The sequence below is a fragment of the Saccopteryx leptura genome, chromosome 4 (genome assembly GCF_036850995.1).
Source record: "Saccopteryx leptura isolate mSacLep1 chromosome 4, mSacLep1_pri_phased_curated, whole genome shotgun sequence".
In the NCBI taxonomy this organism is placed as follows: Eukaryota; Metazoa; Chordata; class Mammalia; order Chiroptera; family Emballonuridae; genus Saccopteryx; species Saccopteryx leptura.
Window position 1 is genome coordinate 6924102 of NC_089506.1, and position 13591 is coordinate 6937692.

The window sequence follows — 13591 nt, forward strand, 5'->3', positions numbered from 1 at the left end:
TCTTAAACACCAATTTAAAAAAAAAAAAGATCTTCAAGATTCAAAGGCATGTGTAAAGTCTAAAATTTAGCCTACTTATTTCCTTCATTATTACACGATGTTCACAGAAAGGACGCAGTCTTTGAAAACGATGTGGGAGGTCGATGTTCGCAGTTCCTCAGGGGGCCCCGGTGGGCAGGATCCACTCCTCCTTCAGTCCTGGAGTCCCCACTCTGCGCCACCGGGCACCCATCTCGACACGTGGGATGTATCAGTGAGCAATCCGGAGACCAAGAAATGATCGCAGAGCAGGCCCAGACAATTACTCATTAATTATTTACACAACAATGGTTTTTTAAAATCTTCTACAGAAAAAAAATTCAGTGTGGCACGGAGTCAATGACTCAAGAGGAAACGGGATGAGAAAGGGGCCCCACGCTAACCCTGCTGAGCTCAGGGGACGCCCAAAGGGCGGGGCTTAGAAACCCAGAGGAGGGAGCAACCGCACAGGGCGGCCTGAACATGGAAATCCCCCACCGAAGGAGGTCATGGGGGACAGTCGTATCCTAGGCCTGCGACTTCCTTGACGAAGGGTAATGTAACTTTGAAACCATCTGTTGTCCCTGAGCATCTAAGATGGCATGCCTTTGAAACGTCAGAGTAGCCTTCCTTTGCAGAAAACCCTCAAAGCTCAACTGTCCGCGTCAGAGCGTGACAGGACGATGTTATCTTGTTCCCTGAATGCCATCTCTTGGGCCGTGAATGTTGACTCTCTTGTCCCCACCAGTGGAAAAGAAGTATGCCTCTCTCTTTTACTTTTTATCCAATCCCAGAGATTTCCCTGCTTTGCTTTCTCCGCCTCCCTAACCTACCGCCAATGAGTTTCATGTAACCCCCTAGGTCTCTGCCTCGGATTCTGATGTTTAAAATAAACTACAACACTGTCATTCTCGAGCATTTTCTCATCCTGCTGAGCTTTTGCTTCTCAGCAATGGTCAGTTTGACTCAATTAAATTCTTATAAAACCTTTTCCTTCGGCTGGATGTTTTTTCCTCGACTAAATATGGGATAGATCTTGAGTGGGGCTATATAATATCTGATGAGATGTTTATTCGTTGTATGTTCATTAGTAAAGTAAACCGATGAGAATCTGTATATGGTTTAAATTAAGCAAAATAAAAATGATGCTATATAAGCAAGTGCTTTCTCTTGGCCCAGTGAAGTTCTTCATGAATAACTCATTCATGCAATGGACTTCTTTTGAGGAGTTATTGATTATTCTGTGCTCACTAAATCTTCACTATCCACTATAGTAGCTGTTAAAATTTAGCTTCATGTGGCTATTAAGATAGGAATTTAAATAAAATCAAGTGAGTAACACTGGCTGCATTTCAAATTCTTGGCAGCCACATGTTGCAGGGGCTACCATATTGTATTGCACAGATCCAGGACTATCGTTGCAGGAAGCTCTGTCGGACAGCTGTGCTCTAGGTTACTTACGGGAGGTGCACAGATAGAATTATCCATAGAAAGAACACATACCATGAACGGGCCTGCCTCGGTAAAAATACATCAGTATCAGGAAGGAAGCAAGGAATTTGGTCTGAGGGAGTCATGGAGTCCTTTCGGATGAGATGACCTTTGAATTGAATCTTAGAAGGTAGTATTTGGAATTTGTTAAGACAGGTTTCAGAGGACCATCCCTGCTTTTGATTAGTTATGTAGCTTTGGGCAGGTTGTTTAACCATTTTCATTTGTATGAGGTGAAAGGAAATAGGATATATATACCTCACAGGGTTGTGTGGAAGATGAAATAGGCAACTTAAACATGCAAAGAGCTAGAAGAGTGCATGGCACACAGTAAGTGCTCTGCAAGTGTCAATTACTGTTTCTAAGACGATCCTGGAAAGCTGTGGGATGAAGGAGCAAGGAGACAAAGCCACACAGCGTGGCTAATGCCAGCAGAAACGTAGTGATACGGTCTTTGCTGTGACTCTTCGGAAGCAACAGCCCACCGGAGTTGGAAAAATCGTTTAGGTTTTAGCATGAGGGCTAACCCAGGAATTGTGTGGTAATGACTTGAGAGGTAGGTTAGGTGTATAGCTTCGGGCTTCATTGAGAACAGTCTTGCTAAGGAGTTAGAATTTTCCCTTAACAAATGAACCAATGGTTAAGCAAGTCGGCCCGTTTCAAACACCCTTCTGTATTCAGCCCTGTGGAGTTGGCACTGTCAACTTGGTCTCTCCTTTGCTCAGCGTTTTTGTTACAGCTTGCCAGGAGGGGGAGCTAGAGAGAGACCGGAAAAGGAGAGGATGGGGCGGAGGGATGTCACCTTAGCAACAAAGTTTGACCTGGCAGTGACCAGGGCTTCAGGCCTCCATCTTTGTTTGTTTGTTTGTTTTAGCACTTCTGAAGCACGTTTTACCATACTCACCCACAGGTTTTAGCCACCACTGGGGAGTGGCCCTCAGAACCGGAGTCCCAGATGTGACTCTAGGACCAGCTCCGCGGAGCTCCGGAGGAATCAGCCCCTTCCGGTCAGTGGGCAGGGCTTTAACCCACGTGCCTGGTCCTTGCCGGCTCCCTACCTCCTTATCTAGCTGCAGGGCGGGGACTGCTTCCCGAATCATCTTCTGGTGCTCCTTTTTTGGGTTCTCTGTTTTCTATCAGATATCAGAATTCAGGGTTCTATAAATTGTAAATACTCAGTCATTGAATATTTTTACATTCATTTCCATTTATTTGAAGGAGAGAGGAAAGAGGAAGAGAGAAAGAAGCATCCACTCATTGTTTCACTTAGTTGTGCGCTGATTGCTTCTTGTTTGTTCCCTGACCTGGGATCAAACTCGCGAGCTCTGGTGCACTAGGCGCTTTATCCACTGAGCCACCTGCCGGGGCTTCACTCGTTAAACTTTAACAGAAGTATTTTATGTCTCTACTTGTCATCTATAAATCAATAACTAGTACATGAATCAAATTTCTTGAAAATTTGAGGTTTCTGTGCGATTGTTTAGTTAAAAAAATGATTTTATTCTGCACCTTAACCTTAATTTAAAATTTGTTAAGATCTGGTTTTATCACCCAGCTGCCACGTGGAGCCACCGTTGACTTCTTCTGGGAGCTTCACCCTAGAACTACACGTTATTTTATAACTGTCACTGGACTGTGGGTCTTCAAAAGTACTTATATAAAAAGATTATGGCTCAGTTTCTAAGGTGTGGAGAAATGTTTCCCCTGATACTGCCTCCTAATAACCTTTCGAAGTTGAAAGGCATGGCCACGAGAATGCACTAAACTGAGCATGAATTAGAAATGACATTTTTATTTAAGCAAGCAGGACTATAAGCTGAAGTAAGAACACATCTACTACCCAAATTACTATTTAAATATTTTATGTTTCAATGTCAGAATCGACTTCTTAAAAGCAGCTGCAAAATTTAATCACTTACTTAAATATTTTAATATCTCCAATGCTAAAATTAGTTTCAGCTCATTTTGAAGCCAAGTGCCTATTAGTTCATCTCCCCTCGGGGTGACTCAGTCTATTGCATTCAGGCCGGATGTGTATTGGAAGCACTTTCCTCAACAGTGTGTTAAATTCACTTGGCCACGTCATGTCTCTGTCTGTACAGATGGACCTGGATAATGTTCACCCCTGTGATTGTAATTACAGCTCATGGTCAGCTCGGTTGCAGTGGCTAACAACTCTAATGGGCTACAATCATCAGTTAACAAATGAAAACACCAATAGGAATAGATATCTTTCTCTCTTCATTAACATACAAAGACTTAAAATTAAACCTTTTAATAGCATACTCTGTGAGTTTATACAGAAATGAATCGGATTGCTACAAAGTGGCAAATATTTGAGGCCCTGGGATCATGTACACCGATTACTGAAGGCTCAATATATGAAAATTAATATATTAGACAAGTGATTATTACTAGAGCACACAAACTCAAGAATCGTGCTGCTTAGCACATTGAACGTTTGTTTCTTGCTGACATTTCATGTGCCCTGTGGGTCAGCGGTCAGTGGGGTGGGGTGGTTTTCCACCATGACCCAATTTGAAAGGTTCTGGGTAGCAAATGGTCTCAGACGTTATGTGTCAGTAACCATATTTCTTTCCATTTTCTTCGCCTCATTTTTTTCTTCTGGTTAGCTCAGACGTTTGGCCTCCTGTATCTGGATAATGCAGGTGTTCAGCTGGAAGACAGTTCCTGCGGGTGGGGAGGCAGGGCTCCAAGCTCAAAAGTAACCTCAGGTCAACATCACCAGTGGGGACTCAGGTCAACATCACCAGTGGGGACTTAGGCACCCCCCGCCTGCCGCAGAACGCAGGGTCCCACCTGAGGAAAAGCAAGAACTGGGAAGTAAAGAGGAGAGAGACCAGGAAATGCTCCTAGGACGATGGCAGAAAGCATTTCTTATCATTACCGATCGCTGTGTAACAAAATCATCCCCAAACCTGATGACTAAGGATAATTTATGTTTTCACAGTGAGGTGGGGCAGCCCCCAGGCCGGGCCCAGTGGCCGGGTCACCCTGCCTAGGGTCACCCAGCAGGCTGCAGTTCCTGGCCTTGTTCACACACCTGGCAGTTGGTGCTGCCGGCTGGCTAGGTGAGTCATCCCCAAGGAGGCTAGTCCAGGGTTCTTCACAGGGGGTCTCGGGCCCCTTCACGGGGGGTCTCACCAAGAGGATGTGAGCTGACCTGAAAAGGTCCCCAGAGCTCCAAGCTCAAAAGTAACCCAGCGTCTCTTCCACCACGTTGTTCAGTCACAACAGGAAACAGGATCAGCCCAAATTCAAGAGACACGCACACAGACCCCCTTCCGGCTGGAAGGAAAGAGGAAGTCACATTGCCGAGAGGGGTGACAGTAGCATCACTGGGGACATTTTGCAAACAATCTAGTCCAGTTCCCTGTACCCTTCAGGCCTTAATCAACTTGAATTTGGTTTGGTGAAGGTGCTTTTCCCACAAAGGATTCGAGAGTACAGAGAAGTTAATTCTGCCTTTTGCCTTCTGACTGTACCTTCTTTTCTGTCTCTCCAGTTCTTTTAAGTCCCAGAACAGGGCAACGAGCAACTTCCACCTGCCTCGCCAATGAGGGGAAGGCTTCCCCAGGGCAGAAGTTATTTACTGGTGACCCAACAGTGTCAGCAGAATGGCAATAGGTACATAATTTGCAGGGCATGTTGCAAAATAAAAATGCGGGCATAGAATTCAAAAGAAAGAATTTCCAGTGAGGACAGCAGATTATGAACCCGGCAGGGGTTCCTCTAGGTGGGGTCCGGACTGGAGACCTGCCCATTGGTTCAAAACTAAGCACACAGAGGCGGGCTTCTGTCATTTCTCCTCTTCCTACACAACGACACAAGAAAGTTGGTGAGATTCTTTTCAATGCCTTCAATTGTTTTTCCCAAGGAGAATGGAACTGAACCTGTAAAATTACTGCCTTCCATTTCCCCCCAACTGAGACCATTTGGTTGAGGATTAAATTGAGTCCTTCCTGCCAGGAGCAATTTCTTGCCTATTGCAAAAGCTCTGTGTACACAGTGGATATGGTTCTGCATGATAATGTAAACCTCACCATGGGAAGTGCTGACCTCCTCTCAAGAGAGACGCCTCAAAAATTGTCACGTGAGGACAATACTTCTCTTCCATCTTATGTATTTGAATGCCACTACTGTCCCTGAGAATTAATTTGTCCTTGGATGCTGAAGGTGTGTGTGTGTGTGCGCATGTGCACGCATGTGTCTGTGTGTTTAACTTCCTCCTGGGCAATAGAGAGAATTTAAAAAGATATCTGCCTCTCACACTGCCAAGGAGATGCCAACCTTGGCCAGATTCTGAATGCCAAGTCCACCAACCTCTACCGCAGGGCTGCTGGCTTCGTGGGCGTGAACGCTGTGCAGGTGTTTCTGGCCGGCTTTGATTCTGGGAGTCCAAACACGCCTTCACACCCAGACTCACCCGAACGGGTCTGCAGGCGTGTTTGCTGTCAGGAGCCTGCCGTCTGCTCCGCTGAGGTCACAGGGATCCTCCGACATCAGCGTGCACTGTGCCCAGTGCTGCCCTGATGTAGAAGCTGGTGGTTCAGAAACCCAGCGCAGTGGAATCATACTCCCCAGTGCCTCCGCCACAAAATCAAGGACTAATCAGAACAGAAGAAAAAGTGCTTTATTCCAGGGAAGATCATCACACTGGAACACAGGAACAAACAGATGAGATATTTAAATTAGAACAGTTGTTTGATAAGACAGTCACACTTAAGAGAAGCTTCAAGGTACCAACATTCTAAAATTTTCCAGTGCCGATTTTCATGTTAATACCTGATACTTACTTCTCTTCGTGGCACACGAGACCAACAAAGGGGGATGCATGTGTTTCTCCCACACTCTGAGAAAACTTCTAACACAGGAAAAATACTGTAAAAGTCTTTTTATACTAAAAAGCAGTTTTAATGCCTAATTATATTTGATGAGGTGACTCGGTCATAAAATCCATGTAGGAGGACATGATACAGTTTTTGGAAATATTTCAGTAAAACAGACACATTTACTCTCTAGACATGTAGGAAACATTTTAACAAACATGCTACAGCCTTATTTCTACCTTTGAAAATCTAAACACACTGGTTTTTTTTTGAAATGCAATCTTAGTGATGTTGGAATTACATACAATAATGGTTTATTTCCCATGGGTCTCTGGAAGTCAGCCAAGAATTAAGAAGAAAGGAAAATAGGCCCCTGGGTTTTTAAAATAGTAGTCACATTATTTTATCAAAATTTGGTAAATTAAAAAAAAACTCATCAAAACATTTTCTTCTACTTTACACAGTGTTGTATCTTGAGTATCCTATTTCTAAATCCATAATAGACTCAAATCCGGGCTAACTTACAAAGAGGGCTTAAAAGTTTTATTATGTTTTAAACTACACTCGACAAGCACAGAAGAGAATGGACATAGTATGAACACCTGCCCAGGACGCTATCTTAGCAACGTCTTCGTTGATCCAACACTCCCTTGCTAAAAACCGTCTACGCTGAATCCCTGCTTTGGGGGAGAAGAATTAGAAACACTACTGTTAGTGGCTGAACATAGGGTACACTTCGGAAGGTCTCTGAGATGGCTCAGGGGCACCCCGCAATGTAAGGAGTTTTTCCTCTTCCATTCTCTACAGCTGTGGACTGCTCTGATCACTGTGTGAGCAGGGCCCCTTTGTCGTGTCGATAGGAAGTCCAGGTTCTTCATTCCAGGTAGCGCCAGCTGCTGACGATTTTGAAACGGAAGAAGGCTGGGGTCACGTGTGTCAAGGCACTGAAGAGAGAACTTAAGAGCACCCCCCCCCCCCACCTTGAGGTGGACCCGGAGGAGGAGGGCCTAAAATAGCCTGCGCAGGCGTACTGCGTCCTCTACCGGTCAGGCCCCGGGGCGCAGCAGCAATAACGTTCAGTCCTACCCTGCTCTGGACTGGGTCCATGTACGATGGACAAGTGAACAGTGAGATCCTTTTGCTGGAGAAGAGAGTGGAATCTTTTCTCTATGAGCTGACGGTTACAATGACCATGCACAGGCAACATAGTGGATTTCCCAAACGAGCCGTCTTTATTTTAAAACACATATTAACTGCTCTTTTCTAAACAATAGTTCTATTTTTGTATCAATATTAAAAAAAAATACAGAGGATCAAATAAAATACAGTGACCGAAATCGAAAGATTAATGCATTATGTGGAGAATAACAGACCTTTTCAAATACAATTATGGGAATAATTTTAGTTAGAGTTCACAGTTTTTCTTTTCACTCTAAAACCCACGATGGAGAATGTCTCTTTTTTTTCTTCTTCTTCTTCTAAACCATAAAAAGGGTATATAGGAATAGTAATATGTAAATATTTTAAATATACTATGTCCGAAAACAATAATGCATCAAACAACAGTACCCGCTAGGACAGTTACAATGAAGATCGATAGGTCACTTCTTCCCTGGGTGTTGCCATACTCACTTTTTTTTTTAAACCCTATTTAGCGTATTTTAATATGAAATACACACTCCGCCCGCTGAAATAGAAAGGTCTGGCCTGCTGCGTGTGTCGGCCTCCTTTACTGCCTTATCGGTACTGTAAGAAGTTCTGCAGGAGCGGGGGCAGGGGGAGCTGCGGGAGCAGGTGCAGGCGCGGTCTCCCCACGCGGCTTCGGATGCAGAGGCGGCAAAGTTGGCTCAGCGCGCTCGGCGTGGCTGCGAGGGACAAGAGCGCGCGTCAGGTCAAGGGTGGAAAATCCATTCTGTGTGTGCCGCACGGGACAGTAAGTAAAACCAGAGAACTACGACAACCGTGTTTTGTCTCCAGAAAAATGGCGACGGTGCTGGGGACACCCCACGCGAGCATTTAGACGGCCTTTGTAAGGACCCATCTAGAACTGACCTGCGCCCCCATTTGCGTTCTTTAAACCGCGGGAAGCCTGCAGGCTTGTGAAATGGTTGTCGCCTTGGAAACCTCAGAAACAAACTGTGCTTTGGGAAGGAGATCTAGACCCAATGAGTGTCCGGGGCTCTAGGAAGACATTCGTAACCTGTTTTCTCAAATTAGATTTACTATTTCAGCCAAAGTCACTGTTATTATGGTGTTTGAACCAGACTTAAGAAATTCTGTTTTCCCAGGGTCATCTGCTGGAGCGTGGGCTCACCAGCTTGAGCGCGGGGATGCCACCTTGAGTGTGGGTTCACAGACATGACCCCGTGGTCACTGGTTGAGCTGAAGGGTCACTAGCTTGAAGCCCAAGTTCACTGGCTTGAGCAAGGGGTCACTCTCTCTGCTGTAGCCCCCCAACCAAGGCACATATGAGAAAGTAATCAATGAACAACTAAAGTGCTGCAACTACCAGTTGATGCTTCTCATCTCTCTCCCTTCCTTTCTGTTTGTCCCTATCTCTGTCCCTGTCTGTCCCTCTCTCTGTCTCTATTTTACTCACACATATGCTAAAAAAAATAGTAAAATAATAATAAAAATTAAAACAGAAATTCTATTTTAGAATAAAAGCCTTAAGTGTGAAAATATTTCCTGTTTATGTTTCTACAACACATTATGGAAGGTCCTGCTCCTATAAAACGGGGCATGTGTCTAAATACGTCTTAGCAGATAATAAACAGAATTACCTATTATATATGGTTAAAAACTGGATATATTTAACTTAACCAGAGGAATATAAAGTTTAGGTGAGATGGAAAAAAAAAATTAAGATCATTGTGGTTATTTTTTTCATAGATAGAACCTAAATTAACAAATGTTTACTTTTCATGAAAACATATTCCCAATCTCACACCATCACTATGTCACATGCCAACAAAAGGCCCGTGACCGTCCCCTCCCGCAGGCATGCGCATCTTTGCGGTTCCCGGGCTCGCGGGTCTTGGTCTCACCTTCGTGCAGGAGCAGCAGCCGTTCCACCAGACTGCTCGAGGTCGCCACGTCCACTGGCCGCAGCAGCTCCGTGTTCTTGGCGTTGGGGTCCGCTCCGAATTCCAGCAGCAAGTTGACGATCTCCGTGCTGGACTGCTGGGCGGCGGCATGGAGCGGTGTGTCCCAGTATTTGCCCTTCTGTACGTCAGCGCCTACGTGCAAATACGGAATGGTGACGAATACCGACAAAAAGGCTTATAAGCGTCACCCCGATGCAGGGAGGAAGAAGGTGAATCAGAACCGGCAGCTCAGTGAGCTCCCGCTGTCCTGAGGGCTTCATATGATATATACATAGATTCACACACGTGGCATCTCTGCATGAAAAATGCACACGTTTGTTATATTTTCTAATATTTTTCTCTGTGCTTAAAATGTCTCCTAATACGTGTTTTGAAAAATTTTAAGCAGTTCCAAAATTAACCATAGTAACTATTATGTCTTATAAACAGTGTGCAGTTGAAGTTGACTCCCGTTGTTCTCATGATTGGGTTGCTCTTAGGATTATTCAAGAGTTTACTGCTTTTCTTCTTTTCATGTATTTTAACTCACCAGAGCACTTTCATTTCTTGGAAAACTCATGACTCTAGATATGTGAGGTCTTCAGGTAAAAGGTGGCTAGGTTTTCCTGCCCCTCCTCACTCGTGAAGTACAGGTTGACAAATACACAAAAAAGGCACAGAGCCTCTTACATGGAAAGGCACATTATATCTCTGCATGCAAAGCAAATCGGGAAAAAATGCTTCCATGTAGGTCTGCCATGCTTAGTCACCTCTTGCATGGCTCCGTATCTTAGTGTGAACCCTGGCACGTGGTGGTCACGGAGTGCGTGACGAATAGGCACTGTTTAATATTGTGAGAAATAACAACCCCATTTTCCCCACACATAAGTGGTTGCACCACCAGGAAATGCCTATCAATAAAAATGCATCAGTCCTTTCAACTCCATTTTTCTGAGACTGTTTGTCAAGCTCATGTTTATAAGAAGCAGTACCTTCTGAGTCTCTGGCTGGCCCTCCTGCTACTTTCAAGTTTCAATAAACGCAGTTGTTTTCAATGTTTTTAACCGACTATAAAGCATTTAGTGGGAAAATTACATTGCATCACAAAATCTCCACACGGAAGATGTAAACTCTGTTGATTGTATCAATGTTATAAGAAAACAGAACCTGAGAATACTGGCCCACCCATGATGGCTAATGGCACTTTGCAGTATTTTTTTTTTTACCCAGTATAAAATATGTAATGGAAAGAAAATATTCTTAAGCAAAGTCAAGAAAGGTGATAAAGAATAAACTCTTTTGGTTATATAAGTTGATGGGTGACTGTAGCCAGAAAATAACAATTGGCCAGCAATTATTGGCAGAACTCATGTTTTAGAATCTAACTGGTAACGGGGGTGAAATGTATGGCGATGCTGCTCACCAGGAATTTATAATTTAGCTGAGATGTTGTGAGTAACACAAAGGGGTTACTAAAGATACGCCAGGATAGGCCAGAGGCCAAAGGGTTGTCGTAAACAGTAAAAGGCAGAGAAATCCATTTACTCATTTCAAGTCTGGTTAAGAGCTGACCCCATGAGAGGTGCAGCGCCAGAGCAAAGAGAAGAAGGGGAAGGACAGAATGTGTCACCTACAGATGCTCGCAGCCCTAGGGTGGGACCGCTGGGGTCTCCAAGGCTCGGAGAGGTTTCTCAGGGCCTGAAGCTGAATCTTGAACAACTGGTTTGTTTCCTAGGTGGGCAAGGACATTACGTCTCTTCAAGGAATGGGGACAGAGATGAAAGCCTGGGAACGTGCATGAGTTATGGTTGGTGGGGGGTAAGGTTATCGAAGCAGTTACTGTCTTAAAATTTCTTTTGATGGTTTTCTTTACAGATATGGATAGATGGATAGATAGATGGATAGATAGATAAATAGAGAGATGTATATATATTTGGCAACTTTATATTCATCCTTGAAGATCTTTATCACAAACTCTGTAAATCAGGGTTTGGAGCTTTGAGGTGAGGTGGATTCATTGGGTGTGAGGTTCTCATTTACGGGTTATCGACTTACGTGTGAGCATGCTTAGAATAAGGACATTTTTAGCACCGGGATATCATCTTTTAAGAAGCTGGTGGAGAGGAACAGGCAGAGCCCTGAATAATTGCTGGTGGGTATGGAGAGACCGGATTAGGACAATTACCAGCGTAAAGAAGCTTCCGGATGCAATGGAATTGCTGCGACATGCAGGCGACATACAGAGGCGTCCCCAAGTGAGGAATGTCTTGGTCCACATCGATGCCCCAGGATATCAGTATCTCTAGACATTCATGGTGGCCTGCAGACGCAGAGTAGAGACAGGTTACTTCTCTTTAACAGCCACACTCCGACCCCCTGTGCCCCCAACACACACACACTCCCCCTGGCTGCTCCAGCCACGCCGTTCAGGGAAGGGCAAGGCAGCCCGGCGTGTTGCTGCCGGGACCTCCCGCCCCCGCCACTGTCACCTTTGCCGGCGGCCTCGTGCGCGGGAGAAGGCAGACAAGACTCGAGCTGGGGCTTGGCCCCGAACTCCAGCAGGAGCTCCGCGCAGCTGGCGCTGCCCCGCGAGCAGGCGTTGAAGAGTGGAGTCACACCATCTATCGTGAGGGCGTTCACCTGAACCAAAGCAAATGGACGCCTGGCGGTGAGGGTCGGGAGAGCACGCGCGATGGCGGTGAGGGTCGGGAGAGCACGCGCGATGGCAGTCCGTCACGATCTGCTCACGGGAATCATTGCACAGGGATGCGCACAGGGAACAGGGCAGCCCCTTTCGCTCAGACACTCGGGTAAGGAGAGCTCTCCCCCGTCAAGAGATCCAGAGAAGTGCCATGTGGTAGGTCACTCACAGGAATGACCATGAAAAGGAAAAATACATACTCAAGGATCAAATACACAAAAAGCGAATTCAACGGTTTGGTGTTTTCCATTTACAGAAAAAAAAAGTCAGCAAGTGTAATGGTGACGAAAAGTGTGACGAAGCCACTTGGCTGGTGGCCGTTTAAACTGGAAACTCTGTTTCTGAGGATTTATTTGAAGAAAAAAAGAAAAAATCATCCAAAAGATGGAGGAACATTATGGGCATCAAGATGCTCATCTACCGCTGTTTAGAATCACGGAAGCAGGAAACAGCCTAGAGTCTCTCGTCCTGCGAAAGGCGCTACCCTCTTTGCAATGGTTGGGAGTCTTTCTTCCAGTGCGAATGACAGAGGGCCGGGCAGCTGGAGAACTGTTTTTATCCCGCAAGCCCTGAAACCCACCAGGAAGGAAAGGAAGGAAAAGAGAGGACTTGGCTTGATTTGCTTCCTCAGTAGATGTGAAAATGTTACCGGTTTTCACAGGGACTTACATTAGCTCCAGCTTCCAGAAGAGTCCGCGCACAGGCCACGTGGTCACCAAGGCAGGCTTCGTGCAGGGGGGTGACATGGTCGATGGTTACGGCGTTAACATTGTAACCCTAAACATGACATGAATAATTTTGAAAGGTGAGCCAAAAGTTCTATAAAACTATGTCTACAATTGTCATTAAAGAGTGATATAAAAAAGGCCCTGGTCAGGTAACTCAGTGAATAAAACCTAGTCCCCTGGCCCCAGAGGTAACAGGTTCAATCCCTGGTCAGGGCAGGTAAGAGAAGCAATCAACGAATAGACAACTAAAAGTGGAACGACTAAGTAAAACAATGAGTTGATGCTACTCTCTCTCTCTCTCTCTCCCTTCCCTCCTCTCTCCCTTCCTCTCACTCTCTCTCAAAAAAATCCCAAAAAGTGATATTACATAAAAAATTAAGCAATCTCAGGCAACTCTCAGGTTTTAAGTTGAGCAGGAAAAGCCAAGATGAACGCCTCACCTGTTAAACTCAAGACAGCTGAGCCCCATAATTGTTACACCATCCTATCTAAACCCAGTACTGCTTTAAGTATTTTCTTCATTATATTCTGAAAGTTATTATTTCAACTTTGCTTACTTAACAGTTTCTTCTCTTTAGAAATTGTTTTGGTTGCTATTGATTTTTTGTTCGGTTTAGTTTTGTGGCACTAGAGTTTGTTCATAAGCTGGATCACTTGCTATGACTGGGGCTATAAAATCACATGTCAGCCCATCCGGGAAGAAAAGCACCCTAAATT

At 45.0% G+C, this 13591-nt stretch overlaps 1 protein-coding gene across 3 annotated transcripts in view; it reads right to left on the reverse strand.

Annotated features, from left to right (window-relative positions):
• Positions 1 to 7555: 7555 nt before the first annotated feature.
• ASB5 (ankyrin repeat and SOCS box containing 5) overlaps positions 7556 to 13591 on the reverse strand; it is a 46774-nt gene continuing 40738 nt past the window's right edge. For all 3 annotated transcript variants that reach the window (XM_066380112.1, XM_066380113.1, XM_066380114.1), the window contains exons 3-7: positions 12816 to 12923; positions 11935 to 12085; positions 11631 to 11765; positions 9407 to 9598; positions 7556 to 8224 (exon numbers count right to left, since the gene is read on the reverse strand). In XM_066380112.1, the coding sequence (XP_066236209.1) occupies positions 8097 to 8224; positions 9407 to 9598; positions 11631 to 11765; positions 11935 to 12085; positions 12816 to 12923 (714 nt within the window). In that variant the 3' untranslated portion in view covers positions 7556 to 8096. The remainder of the gene's footprint in view (positions 8225 to 9406; positions 9599 to 11630; positions 11766 to 11934; positions 12086 to 12815; positions 12924 to 13591) is intronic.